This window comes from Enoplosus armatus, chromosome 9, assembly GCF_043641665.1.
Source record: "Enoplosus armatus isolate fEnoArm2 chromosome 9, fEnoArm2.hap1, whole genome shotgun sequence".
NCBI lineage: Eukaryota > Metazoa > Chordata > Actinopteri > Centrarchiformes > Enoplosidae > Enoplosus > Enoplosus armatus.
Window position 1 is genome coordinate 24708836 of NC_092188.1, and position 15346 is coordinate 24724181.

A 15346-nucleotide genomic window follows, 5' to 3' on the forward strand; every position below is an offset into this window, starting at 1 on the left:
AAATTGGAATTTGATATGCCGAGGGGCCGAGGCTCTTATCTCATCCAAGGCTGTGCGGTCTCAGTCTCAGTCAAGAGTAGAAAATCACACACACACACACACACACACACACACACACACACACAGACAAAAAGTAATAATTCCAAAGAGCAGAACATGAGCGCTGAAATACAAACAGGAGGCTGTTCATCACGTTGAGCCGCACAGTGACGGGCTTTGCCTCGCCGAGCCTGAGCGACTCCCATCAAACACAGGCGATCTGTCCAAATTCATATACCGGCTTCGCTGGCAGCAACGGCCATTTGAGCCCCGAACCGAGGGGTGCGGGGTGCAGGGTGGGTGTGGGGGTGGGGGGGTCAGAGAGAAAGCTGAAGAGCGGCGGCGGCTGCGGCTGGCAGGGGGGACACGACACCAGGGGTAAGAGAGGGAAGGAGGAGGAAGGAAGGTGGGAGAGGCATGACAATTTCGGCAGGCTATACAGATCAAGGGAGGGAGGGGGGGTGCAGGGGGGGTGGGGGGTGGCGAAGTGTGGTCAGCGGTAGCCCAGAAAACACGCCTGATCCACCCCGCGCGCTCTCCCACTACACTAGTGTTGGCTCGACGTCAGATGCTGTGCGGCAGTGCAGCAGGAGGAGCTCGGGCTGGCGAGGCTGCTGAGACCCGCCGCTTCGCTTCACTCGCACTCTCGCTCGGTCACGCCGGATCTCCGCTCTCCCCCTCTCACCCACCCCCCCCACCCACCCCCACCCCATTCCAATCTCTGCCTGTGTCTTTCCAGTAGATGGATTTCCTCAAGCTCTGCCCTGCCTAACATGGACGCCCAGCCAGCTCCAACAGCAGCACCACCACCACCACCACCACCGCCACCGCCGCCTCCACCGTCATCTTCCTCAGCTGAGTCGGAGGGCTGTTTCTTCTTGGCGCAGTGAGCTGGACACGCAGTGCTTTTTTTTTTTCTTTTTTCTTTTTTTTTTTTTGTTGTTGTTGTTGTTGTTGTTGTTATTGTTGTTGCCCAAATGGATGTGGGGAAGCCGATGCCCAGCCCGCCGGTGCTGATCATGCCGTGATATTGCAGCCGCCTCGCTTCACGTCAAAGGTGGTGAAAGAGAAAACACTTCTGGGGGAATATACCGATTCAGGGAATAACAAAAAAAGATCCTGTGCACCACGCAAGCACCATGAAGATTACCTCCCTGCTGATATTTCATGCGAGAGTCAGGTGCACCGTCAGGCTTCTACTGCTGCTATTACACTGTGTGGGATGTTCTCATGGGATGCCGCACGTCTTGAGATTTGGTGAGTGACTTTTTTTTTTCTTCTTACTTCTTTTGTTGTTTTTCCCCCCCTCCTCCTCTCATGTAGCCTTTAAAAAGTTTGATTGGCGTGTCTCCATCCCCAGAAAGCTGAGTTGCTCTCACCACGACCTGTTGGAGACCTTATTCCTCAGCTTGTGGGGAAAAGTTGAAGTTGCTGAGTGGTGTTTGTAGTGTTGTTTCTTTTTTTTTAAGGAGCAACAGCATGAGGGAAGTGTGTCCAAAGAGTTGGTACAGAAAAAGAGAAATTAATATATGGATGATATTTAAGTCCATAAGGAGGGAATGGTGGGCAGCCTGTAACTTGTTGCTATTTAGAAAGTTTTTAAAAAGGCCCCCATGTGTGAGTGCTTAATATTGTGATTTCAGATGTGATGCTATGGCGTGTGTGTGTGTGTGTGTGTGTTGTGTATATTTATTAATGAAAGCATACTGCACAGCATATTTACATGTGGTAGCAGTGTGTGAGAGCATTTAACATTCATTAAGCTTCACAAGAATAAGATGCATGCTTTTCCGTAATATTTCCATAATAAAAACCTTATTTTGCTGTGAGGGTTTGATTTTTGGATGACCTTATGAGCCTTAAATGTTCATCTGAAGCAGCTTTAAAGTAGAGGGGGGAAAACCCCCCCAACATATTTCATCACTATATGGGAATGCAGCATGTTTGTTCCATCACATTGCAGCTATGTGATGCTTGCACAGGAAATATTCCACCCCCAGCCCACACGTTTTTTTTTTTTAATTTTTATAGCTGCATCATCATCATCATCAAACGGAAATATTGTAGTGTCATCATTTCATACACGCACGTGAGGCCCACTGGGTTTGAATAACCCTGCGTCTTTTAATGCTGGGGCCAGCGGGTTGGCGAGGGGTTAAGGCCGCTGATTTCCACCAGGCAAAAAGTGGCTGCAGCACCCCGAAAGAAGGGAGGAAAAAAAAAAAAACATGCAGACAACAAAATCAATCTTTGGCGTGAGTGTGTGTGTGTGTGCGCGTGCATGTTTGAATGGGGGAGCATGTGTAATGGGTGTAACTATTGACTGTGGCGTCCAGTTGTTGACGGTTTGCATTTTGGGATGAAATCAGTAACTTGGGGCGTTCTAACAGACACGTTTTACATGTTATTTTTATTTATTTATTTTTTCATTCATTTGGCCGTCTGGTAATCACTTATGATGCGGCGTAGACTCTTTTAAATGCGTGAAAATGCATTGCAAGTTGCTTACCCGCCCCACTTCTAGTTTATAACTAGTCGAGGGCATCCACAAGACATGATGTTTTATGACCGCTGGTATAGTGTAAGTCACATGAATGTGTCATGAATGCTCCCATAACGCCCGGTGGATGTGGCCTTCATAGAAAGTGTTCCTTAGCAATGTCCACTTCTTTCATTCGTGAATGCAAATCGATGAGGTGCAGGTTGCTTGTTCTGCCGGTGGAGCTGTAAGAGCTGAGTGAAAGCGCAGATGGATGGATAGGTGAAGGTGAAGTCCTGTGAACCTCTGGCCTGGTGGGTCTTAGAGTCATTCAGTCCATGTGCAGGGGGAAACACCCTGCGTGCCCCATTGCATGCCACTACTATTGTCATATACTGTCCGCTGTAATGCTGTAATGCCGTAATGAGCGCTCCTCTGTTAAATAGGCCTGTATTTGCAGGCAGCGGCAGAGTCAGAAGGCTGAAGCTGAACAGTTACAACCTAAATCTGTCGGTTGGACAACATGCCTTGTGATCACATTTATTCCTCCTCTCTCCCTTTACCGAGGTACTTTTATCAGCCACCAGCCGCTTGCGTATCGACAGGTTTGTCTAGCAGGCTTCTGTGGGCCTTTAATGTCTTTGCTTTTAAGGTTTCCGTCGTGGAGACGGATTTCAGTTTGAACTGTGAAGCAGAAGCAAAATCAGTGGCTGACTGTATCGGTTCAGTTAAACCTCAGTGTAGTTTTAGCTAAGCTGAGCTGCACGGAGAGAGAACACTGATCAGAATAGAAATAAATATGTATATTAAAAACGGGCCAATCCCAACACGTCAGTGTAAACAACAAATGGTCAAAGCAGAGGCTGAGATATCCTGACGTCAGTCCCTAGTAGGGTCAAGCTCCAAAAAAAACAGTGGATCCTACACTTCCCATGATGCAACTCAACAGAGTCCAGTTTCACCAGAACCCTCCCGCCCTGATAAACACCAATGTCTTTCAAACTGTAACTCAGCCTTTCTCTTAAAAATGTGCATTCTGAAGCTATGGTGACAACACGGGATGTCCCGGTGACATCATCATGCCCTTGTGACGTCATCTGGGTTATTTTCTAGAGTCTTGAAAACGTTCCTTGTTCCTCCCTGGTTTCGTTTTAGCGACCCAATACCTTCAAATCCCCGAATCCTGGGAGCTGGGAGGAATCTTAGGGATGTTGGGGGTGCTATCGAGCGCTGTGATGACATCAAGGAGTTTATCTTTAAATAGAAGCAGAAGGGACTCACAATAATAGCTACAGCGCATAATGGCTTGTCCGCTGTCGAAACTGTGCCGCTCCAACTTCCCCAATTGAATTTCGACCTCCTCTGCTTTTGGGACAGCTTTGACTCGAGAAATGACATTTTGCTATTGCGGCAATAATCCCAACATTAGATTTCCAGATGTTGTTTGACCGCTCAGTTGTGGTAGCTGTTCCTCGCGGTAGTGGGAGCTTGCACTTGGTTCGACCCATTCGCTTGTTTAAAGAATTGCGGCGCAATTGTGATGGATAACCAAATTGGATTTCCGTATTGAAATTCAAGCAAAAGAGAAACGGCTCAGAGTAAGAATGCCACAGCTGTTGTTTTTAATCAATCTCACCCGCTCCTGTGATAAAAATATATTCTCTTTGGGTTTTTTTTTAACAGATTCCCAGAATTAGTTCTTAAAAGAGCTTTGGAGCAGAGATTGAAACAGGGCAAGCGTTTAGCAGTTGTGTCTGTTTGAGACAGGCTTACATGCTGACAACCACTGACGACAGAAACCACGTAACTGAATTTCCCCCGCGGCCCCTTGAAGATAAAGCTTGATACTGATCAGCTGTAAGCAGCAGATAGACCGGACCGCAGATGTGACCTGCCCACTCTGGAACTGTGACTCTAGCCTGCTGGGTCTACTGAAATGTCCTGGAGTGTTTGAGGAGTTGTATTGCAGACAGGTGAGGTCAGGAAATTGGATTACTTGTGTGGAGGAGAAGCCACATTCAGGGTCACTTCACAGGAATGCAGCAGGATGTATTCCACACATTCACTGCACGAGCTGGTGGTGGAAAGCGGTTCACCCCTTTAGAAAAGTAGCATTAACCAAAAAAGTTTAGGTCAAGGAAGTGGTCCAACTATAGTATGGGCAGTCGTGGATTAAATACACGTTTTTCATCAGAGCCACATGCACAGGGTTCCTCACATCTAACAGATGCACTTTCAAGCAGTTTTTGTGTATCTGTAAATGCGTCAGTTTACACTGGGGCTTTATGTCTCTGTGATCTCTGCCGAGCAGAGATTGAATCAGATGAATTGGCACCGGCTGCCGTGGTCGGCATTAGTATGAAGGTCACCGTCTAATGGGGCAGACAAGCGCAAAAGTTTTGCAGGTCGAGGCTAGAAAAACTCTCTTTAGAAATGATCTCGTTCTCTGAGAAGGCTGCCTATCAATAACAGAAAAGTTGACATTATCCTCGAGGCTCTGGCCCCCGCCTCCCTGATGACCAGTAAATAAAAGAGATTTGCAGAGAAACGCAGGCTGCTTGGAAACAACGTGGCATAGGTATGAAATGGGAGGCGATCTTTTGTTTATTTGTAAGGGACAAGCACAGAGAAACACTGGTGGGCTGTACACACGTATATATATATAGCCTTTCTCAATTTCCAACGCCAGTCCCTTGATCGGCCATTGATCGTTCAAGCAATCACTCTTGAAATCTGCTTTGAACCGGCAGATGGGATCGTGCCTGTAATTGAAAATGCAGTTTGTGCAAAGGAAGTCTTACAGTGTCTTAATTCTGCTTCTAGTAATTCTTCTTGGTCCGCGTTGGTCTGATGTTCCAAGCACGTGCGTTGATCCAATCCGCACTTCATTCATTCCAGTTGGTGGCAGTAATGCACCATAACCAACCATTTGAATATCCCCAGTACTCCAGAGAATGCGCTGTCGGTGCATTTGCTATGCTAACAGTCCGCCCTATCACAAATTTTGCACGGACCCTGCGGACATTAGCGGATCGGCGACCGGGACTACGACTACGACTTTTACGTCACGCTGACCAAAGCCGACCCTTGCGGACACACGGAAAGTATCAATGTAAAATATCAGCCTTGTAAAATCCATACTAATTTTCTAAAACAGCCAATGTTTCCTCAGTTAAATGACAAAGTACGCAGTTGGTCAGTACTGTCCTGGAAAAACCCATATGACCGATCTGCTACCTCTCAGTCCAGTAACCTTGGAATTAGGTCTATAGTGGATGATTCCGCTCCTTAAAGTGTATGTTCAGTGTCAATGCAGGAAGTAGGATGTCCTTTATGGAGGGAGGCAGAAGTTAAGGGCTTGGAGGTCAGGGTGGTGGATGGGCCTGTAGCGCATCCAGATTTCATGGAGTTTGTGTGCTGTCACAGTCTCGAACCCTCACCACAATCTTTCCACGACCTATACCACACTGCAGCTGACGTGTAGATGGCATTGCAATCGGAATTGGAAAAAGTAGCAGTCTGCCCAAATGTCTGATACTGATCCCGAGGGTGGAGTTGGATGAGCAATGAAGAGTAGCCTTTCTTTTGTTTTTTTTTGTCAGCCGGAGCGGTCCATCATGGAACCAACTGTACGTTTGTCAAAAGCCTGACTTCTGACCTTTTCAAAACAAAACGCAACGCAAGACCAAACTGTGCTTCTTTGTGTGGGTGGGTGGGTCCCTTTTTCCTCACTGTGTGGCTGTGTGGAGTGGATCATCGCCAGGGGTGTAGGTTTGGAGATCCAAGATTCTGCTTTGTTCAATATGTATTTTCTTGCTCAAGACACAACTTGTACGTTATGGAATGTTGTGGAACATTAACCATCTCAAAAACATTTTCAATTAACTCATGAACAAGTTAAAGCCTGCAGCACCTGCAGCTCCACCTGCCTGTGTACCAGCTTGGCCTATATATTGGCCAATATAAGCTTAGCAGTAGTACATATAAGCAGATATGGTGACATAGATATATATGGCTGATAGGTAACAAGAAATTGCAGTACAGAATATTTACAGCATATTTTGATCACAATTTACAAAAGACAAACTATCAAACCTTATCAAAAATGTTTCTATCGTGTTCATTACAAAAATTTATTAGGTTGACCTGTTCAACTACCCGTTAATGTAAATATCTAATCAGCCAATCATGTGGCGGTAACTCGATGCATTTGGGCATGTAGACGTGGCCAAGATGACCTGCCGAAGTTCAAACCAAGTGTCTGCATGGGAAGACGGGTGATTTAAGTGACTTTGAACGTGGCATGGCTCTTGGTGCCAGACAGGCCCGTTTGAGCATTTCAGAAACTGCCGATCTCCAGGGTTTTACAGAACGGTCCGGAAAAGAGAACACATCCAGCGAGCAACAAGCCATCAAGCTGATTGAAAGGCAGCGGTAACTAAAATAATCACTTGTTACCACCGAGGTACGCGGAGGAGCATCTCTGAACAGGGGTTTTGCGCTCTCGATCGGTGCTCTTCCCGTACCAGGTACCAGGAGTAGAAATTCCTCAGCATCTGAGGGGATACCCGAAATTTCCTCAAGCGTCTGAGGTCAAACAGTCTCTGCCTTGCCTTTCTCACCGCTGAGTCAGTACGCATCGCCCAGGTCAGGGCCCTCAGCGATGTGGACACCAAAGTACAACTAAGTAAGCTGTCCATCCTCTCCACCGAGGACCTGGGGGGTGGCGTAGCTCCTCCTGTGCTTCTTCCCAAAGTCCACAATCTTTAGTTAGTCTTGCTGACGTTCAGGAGGCGGCTGCTGTCCTGACAGTGGTAGAGACTCCCTGTAACCAAATCTCTGCCGATGGAGTCTACGATAGCTGAGAAAAAAACTGCATGAGCTCGACCCTATTTTACACAAATTCAGAATGTAATTGACTTGCAATACCGGTTATTTCCTTTTTAGCCATCTCGTTGGAATCGCATCATTTTCCTTCCCCCGTCTCGCTTCGGTTTGTCAGAAGTGCTGCTGTGCACTGGATCGTGCGCACACAGGGAGGACAATCTCCAACAGAAGAATGTGACAATAAAAGTGACAATGATAATTTCCATCTTTTACCTTTGGACTGCCACACTCGCTGGATTGCCCTTCGTGTTCACCGCCTGGTTTGTCACACTTCCTACATTTGTGACGTCGCATGGGAGGTAGCGCTGCGTGTAAAATCGCTGCAACATATCATCCTTGTGTTTCCACCAGGGTGATGACACGAACAGCTTTTCCCAGCCGGCGCACCTCGTTTACAGAAACCTCCAACATGACATGAACATCGCATCACTTGAGCAATGAACAGTGTATTAAGCCACAGTATTTATCAATACTAAATAAATACCGGATAAATGGAAACGACATATAAACATGCAGGTTCACTGCAGTGTGTGTGTTGGACACTGTTTTCTCTGTCTGTGTGTGTGTGTGTGTGTGTATTGAAGAGCAGCGTTTGCAGTCAGCTGCAGCTACATCACGCACGCTAGTGAAGTAAGTAAGAGATGAAATCTTGAACACAATCAATAGCCATGATGGAAGAAAAAAAAGGAAATAAGGTCCAGGTTTAACAAATGAAGCAGAGTATGGATTATGAACTGCAGTCCTGTCACATCAAAGTAGATGGGAACATTTATATACAGTATTTGGCAGAAAAGGCTCTGCAGTTGAGCACGATCACAAAAATGAATCCAAACAGCGTTTTTAAAGATTCAGCAGGCACCGTGATGAGAAAGGCTACTGACGAGTATGGAGCTGCTGTCAGGACAGGGTTTGCCTAGCTTAGCGTAAAGACTAGAAGTAGGTAGGGGGAAACCGGCCTGGCCCTGCCCAAAGTGACAAAATGTATCTGCCAACAACCCTAAATCTTGTGTTTCTTGTTTGCTTTACTTGTGGTTACGTGACACTGTAGGATGAAGACAAGAGTTTTCAAATTGGTCGCCCTTGCCCTAATTTAAGAACCTGGCTGAATTTCCTTTAGTTCTGCAGTTGTCTGATGTTTTATTGAGGGGGTGGGGGGCGGGGGGGGGCTGCAACACCTGGTTAATTGCCTGATCCATCAATAATCTGGCTTGATCGACATCTGGCATATCAGAAATGTTGGTTGGTTGTCTGCAGTTTGAGCGGACTGTAGTCAGATTGTTTTAATCATTAAACAATGCAGTAGTATTATGCTAACCGTAGCATTGGGGGGGGGGGTCCTGTGTTTACATTCAGTGTGAGCACCACCATAGAATCCGGATGTGCAAGGCAGACTAAAATGTTTAGTGTCGGGTAACGCAATGTGAAGGATTAATGTAAAAGTACAACTTTAGAGGTCTTCACAAGTCCAAAGTTTTGGATCCGAAACGTGCCTGAACCCAACATGCATAAATGAATCGCTACTAACACTAAGAACCGTGTGGGCCCATTAAGACTTCTACTATGGTCGTGCTTGGGTTGCCAGATATGGCCAATGAGCACAGGTTTTGGTCTCTGCACGGGCAACGTGGCACCAGACCTGGCAACCTCACCACGACAAGAAGACCCATGGATGCTGTGACCGAGTTCCTCCCCCTATAACATTCTTTGCTTTTACTTTTCTGTTCATGGAGGTGTTCAACTAATTAGATACAAGTTTAGAGGTGCTGGTTGGTTGCTAAGCTAGGCTAACTACATCCCCACCCCTGTTTTCTCCAAAAGCTGAACTCTTTCTTTGAACACAAACGCGGAGCAGATGGAAGACTCGGCAGCAGCCTGCATGATCCGTACAGTACGTGAGCTGTCGCGTTTCGAAATATCTTACAATCTCATGATCTTACAATCTCCGATCACATTCAGTCCACTCCAGTGCTTTGCCCGAAAGTGACGCTCCATTCAGTCTGCACTCGTCACAGCAGAGCAGAGTCAGACCCTCGCGCTCAAATGGCTGATTTTTCCGGTAATTTGTTTACCGGCGCTGCATCTTCCCTACTCGAATCAGCAAGCTGAATTAGGAGAAGTGTTAGAAGTCAAGGTTATTCGGAGCTAGCAACGGAGCCATATCGTTTCAATTAGAAGCACGCTGGTTGAACTACATTTGACCTCAGTCAGAGGAAACTAATCCGATCTGATGGAACCATATCAGTGAGACTATTTTCTAAAAGGAAGATACCTTTCAAAGAGGAAATCAATTTCCCCCCACTTTGTCTGTTTTGAATGGCGGGAATAGGTATTTGGTAATTGAGTTATCAGTGTGAGAATTAGGACACAACAAATCATTTTTAACAGTTGATAGTCATTCTAAGTCCATTAACAACAACAACAACAAAAAGAACACAGAGCAAACTCTCCAATATCTGATATCTTCAAGAAATAAAGCCCTGAGCTGTTGCAGCTTAATGCCTTTACCTGGAAAATGATCATCCATGAGCGCTCATTTCATTACAGTCATTTACAGTCTCTTCTCGTTGCGATATCACAGACGTGGAGATCCACTTTCCGGCATATGAGAGAATGTGCACCTCTATACGAAACCAATAATGCTGAGCACAGTGCTGTTATATATTTAGAATGAAATCCACCGCTCGTTCTCTTTCAAGTGCCTTTGTGTTCACGCCTCTCTGCAGTGTAAATGTAGTTTTTATATAGTCTTCCATCAGCACTTCTTCCGCCGGTAAGTGCTCCGCGAGAGAGAGACCCCCCCCCCCCCCCCCAGCTCAAAAATGGCACAGAGCAATGCATTGTAAAACGCCTGCGCATTTATCTGTAACTCGATTAACGGCGGGCAGTGTCGGGCAGGGGGCACAGGCTGCCTCGTGACATTGAGATGAGGACGTCAGCACGGCCTTTATTTGTTGCTAAAGCATTTTAGCTAACATATCACGTGCATTGATCTGAATAAACAAAACGTAGTCATGGTGTTCACCTTCATCCCCCCCCCCCCCCCCCTAAAGACGTCTGACTGACCTTTGGGGCTTGTTTCCAACCGGTCTCCGACTGCTCGTGTTTCTCAACCTAATTCAAGTCGTGTCGCCATGTTCCCAAAGCTCGTTAGCAATTACATTGGTGAGTACAATGTTGTCACAGCTGATTGGCAGAGCTATGGAGATAAAAGTCCGTAATAAACCAGTTTCTCTTCACATTTACAAGTGCAAATTGTGGGTGATCCGGGGACCATGAATATCCAACTTCACGGACAGCTGACCAGCAGCAGCGTGTCGGATTAGTGGCGCTAGAGGAGAAGCGAGAGGTCATCAAAATCACCAGGAATCAATCTCTGGGAACCATAGACGTGCGCGTTACATGCCACGTAAATCTGGCCAGAAGTCGCTAAGACATTCATTTCGACATTAGCCCATTCGACCAAAATGATGGACATCTCTATGGACCAACCGTTCGATCTGTTAGATAAGCGGAACACATGGGGAGGTAGAAATTACACAAAACGCTAGTGCCTTTGAAAGTGGTATGTTCTTTACTGCGCGGTCCCTTGGGAACCTGTTTTCAGCCAGTAGGCATGTTTGCTGAGACGGAAAGGAGTTCGGCGGTTTTCACAGGATGGCAACACTCTATTGTATCATCCTTCACTGAGGGTAACTCAAGCATACGATGTGTCAGTGACTCCTTTTTGTGCCCATGGCAGCAGAGCACACGGTCGACCGTGGCAGCGCTTCCCCTTCCCCTTGTTCCTCCAGTTCACGATGATTTCCGACTGAGGAGTGCGGCGGCTTTACTACTTATTTAAACAGATGTACGGAGTGCAGCGCTCATGTTTTATTAGCTTGAGGGTGTTCATTGCTTGTCTCTTGCCAGCCATATGTGATAGGTAGAATAAAGGTAACACTTTCTGCTTTGTTGTCACTGATAATAGGGATTCAACCGTGGCATAAACCGCTAGTTTTACATTGTTATAAACAATGTATATGTATGTCTATATATGTTATATATATATGTATGTATGTATTGTGATCTCTAGTGATGACATTGGTAGTGTGTTCAGTCAAACTTAACTTAAACTAAACCTAGCCAGTCTAAGTGCAAATGTTGTTCAGGCTCAAAACACTTGCCTCGACCTGAAAAGGAGAGATGGATGGATGTTGAGGTTTGTGGAAATGAAGCCTCAGTCAATCCAAGCAACATTTCAACATGTATCGTGTATTTTACAAGAGCTCCTGGATGTCTGCACAAAAGTGCTCGAAACAGGAAGTCCTTTTTGCATACACGACAGGTTTTCCGAGTCAAAGCAGGCTTTGTGTGTTTGCCTACAACCGGGATTAGTCTATGCTTCACGACGTTGCGCGTGACTCCGTCAGTTTAGTAATTTGGATGTGAATACCATACAACCACAACCCTATCCAGTATTACTATAATGGAAGATGAAAGTATTTCAATAGTTGTGTCGTCGTGTAGGCGCAAACACAGCCTTTGCCTGTACTGTCATGGCATACTCAAAATGTCCTCTGTAAAATAGGAATGACTTGCCACACCGGTCTGGTCATTGTTCTGTTTCCTCTCAGCCGTGTGTTTTCTCCGTGTTTACTCCTATCTGTGTTACTCTCCTTGCCGTTTCCACAGCAGAGCTGGAGCAAATGAAATATATTACTTAAATTACTTGATTTGGCTCAGCACTGCCTGTCTGAATTATCAGCTTTCTTAAATTGAGTTTAGCCTTGTTGGCTTTGTGAGCATTACACTGCGTCTTGGCCCACAGCCAATACGCTGCTGGTAAATATATTTAAATCAGCGCTAAGCTGCTTAAAATGTTCATATTTCACTCATAGCTAGAAATTTTAAACTTATCTCCGGCTGGCAAAATCAGTTACATGGATAAAATATATATATATATATATCATTTCACATTTGCGTGGAACAAAGAGCGCAAGAGCTGGCGAGGCGTTGAGCCCCTGTGCACTGTGTGTGTGTGTGTGTGTGTGTTTTTCTGATATGGCCGGCTTTAGATGCTCCGGTTCTTCCCAGAGGACGCATGCCATGTTCCTCTCAGGCTCACGATACCGCTCTGCGTGAAAAGACAGTCAATAATGCCACGTGAAGCGATTATTCTCTGCGCCCTTCCATCGGCTTGAACAGAAAGCCCGTCGGTTTTCGCCAAACACTGCACTGCACGTGGATGTGATAGGCTGAGTCTTTCCGATTCCGACTGGGGCTGAGCTGGAGGTGACTTACCGACAGCGACGAGGACGCTCTGTCCCCGGAACCGGAACACACCGAGGACATAAGCGATCCAGATCCATTCCCTGTATCACTGTGACAGTAACACAAACCCGGACTTCTCATGACACACTGTCCTGTGCTCTGACTTTTGTATCCTTGTGGTTTGCCCTGCGCTTGAGTCACCGCGTGCTAAGAGCTGCATCCCCTGGTGCCGTGATGACTCTGTGCACATGGCTGAAATAAATCCCATTTTCCCAATCCCCTTTGTTTTTACCTTGATTCTCAGGACTGGTTTTCATTTACACAAGAGCAGAGCTTTGAGAGTCTCTCGGGGCTTTGAAAGGCTCTTTCTCACATTCAGCGTGAATTCAGTAAGGCTCTTTCGTGATCTCTGCTATGGTACCTTCAATCTGGCGTGCCTGAACTATACTGTACATACATGGGCATGGTAACCCCGAATGAAATAATGTGATAAGTCAGTGCAACTAAAAACTACACGGTCAAGTTTAGTGAACGATCATGGTTAGAATAAACCAAGAATGACTGTTAAGGAGGATTCTCCAACGTCGCAGTCGGTCACTTCGTGCGCCCAATGGCCCTCCACTGTGCAGAAGTTGCGCAGCAGTGTAACAATGTCAGACCCCAGCCCCTTAAAGTTCGGTTTTAGGAAGCATTTGAGCAAACGTCTGATGCTAATTGTTTTTTCCGGGTACGTCTTGATGGCAACTTCCTTCAAAAAAGGAAGTGATGTTACACAGCCCCTTGATTCCACTGGGCACGGCCCGGGTCATGCTGCATGCCGGTGTTGATCTGGCCAATTTTCTACATTTCGAAAACAGCCCGCGCAGACTCCCGATTGCATTTCAACAAAAATGACAGAGTCAACAAAGTTGGGCGGTATTTTGTGGAGGACAGAACAAAACCCACGACGGAGACGCAGGCGTCATTGAGCCGCGCGCGGTGGAGTCAAAGCGTTGGAAATGCATTGTTGGTACAAGTTTATCACATATCACCCACTGGTTTGTGGACTACCGCTTTAAAGCCTCGGGTGTGGCATTTTGGCCGTCACCATCTTGGTTTTTTTGGAACCAGAATGACCACCATTCGAGTGTCTTTCAGTACAACCGAATGCCTCTATCCTGATTGTCCTGACGTGTCGCTTCGGTAGCGACCGCAAGGTAGCCCCGCCCTAAAGCACACCCCGCTCTATCGTCTGTTTTACTCTAAACGGGGCCGTCCTTTACCAAATGAACATTATGCCGTATTAAAAAGACCACGAGGTTGACATTTGTGGTTTGAAGTTGTTTTAATTGTCTCCACAACTATCAGATTGATTGCCACGAAATTTGGTACAACGAGTCATGAATGTCAGTAGTTTTGCTGCTGACATTTCCATCGGCTTCAACCTAAACAAACAGCTGTTTTAGCAGTCTCTGTTAACATCACACTAACTGCGTTATGCTGAACTGGAAACATAATTTCCACCAGAAAACACGTTAAATGTGCCTACAGGCCCCTGCACAACCAGCTGCACATAAGACAAAACCTATGGATCTCCAGTGTGGCTGTCAGAGGGGGGCGTTCCATCACCCGAAAGCCCTCTATATCTGTCTTCCAGATGTCTCTATCTTTCCTACCGCTCTCTGGGAGACAGGGGTTTTGGAGTCCAGAGCTGTATATATATTTTAAGTAAAAGCCTGTGATTGAGAATGGCAGAGAAGTCTATCCAAGTCAATAACTCATTTGGAAAGGGGTTATGAATTAGAATGATCTTGCTTAGGGGAAGGTAGACTCCGGCGCATACCCTGCCTGGAGTCGCGAAAAAGCAACCCGGAATAATAATCCTCCAGGAAAATCGATGGCAGAATGCAGCGCCGCGGGGGACAAATACCAGCGCCGGGGCCCCCTTTCTGCACCACACAACACTTATCTGTCTATCGTCTGAATTTCTGCTGATACGCCATAAATCCAATTCCCTAAAATGTCATATTAAAATTTCAGGTCATTTAGATTGGGCTGTGGGTGGAGAATGACGGGCTCCCTCTCCCAGGGGCTGGGATTATGTGTCAATAACGTCCTCTGTGGCAGGGAGGTTATTTTATTAGCTTGTATTTAGGTTGAAGTGTCCATCCATATTATGAGAGCCTGTTGCTGCGTCTCAGCAGTGTGTGTGTGTGTGTGTGTGTGTGTGTTTGTCTGCTTTTACAACAGATCTCAACTTTAATGGAGTCGTCAGTCCGATAAGTGATAAGCAGCGGGAATGTGTGTGCAGATACGCAGTGTAGTGCAGTGGAGGTTAAAACTGAGAATTTATAGGTTTTAGGTCAGCCCGATGCTGATAAATGGTAAATAAATGATCTCACTTATATAGAGTTTTTCAACCTTTCACGGTTCCCAAAGCGCTTTACGGCTAAGTCTCATTCACCCATTCGCTCACGCGTTCAACTCCGGGTTCAGTGTCTTGCTCAAGGACGCTTCGACATGACGCTTCAGCTTTACCTCCCGTGGGAACAGCGCTAACCACTGCGCCACCATGCCGCCCCAAATGCACCCCACATCTTCAGTGACAACTCAAAATATATTCACAAGCGCGTAACCCTTAGTCGTCACCGCGCAAAAGTGTTTATATTCATAGATTTTTGCTTCATGTTTAATATGGAATCAAAACTTAGT

The 15346-nt window shown here is 46.3% G+C and overlaps 1 protein-coding gene across 2 annotated transcripts in view; it reads left to right on the top strand.

The window, feature by feature from the left end:
* The first annotated feature begins 1178 nt into the window (after window positions 1–1178).
* The window catches only part of grik2 (glutamate receptor, ionotropic, kainate 2), a 207132-nt gene continuing 192964 nt past the window's right edge, over window positions 1179–15346 (top strand). For both annotated transcript variants that reach the window (XM_070911928.1, XM_070911929.1), the window contains exon 1: window positions 1179–1296. In XM_070911928.1, the coding sequence (XP_070768029.1) occupies window positions 1179–1296 (118 nt within the window). The remainder of the gene's footprint in view (window positions 1297–15346) is intronic.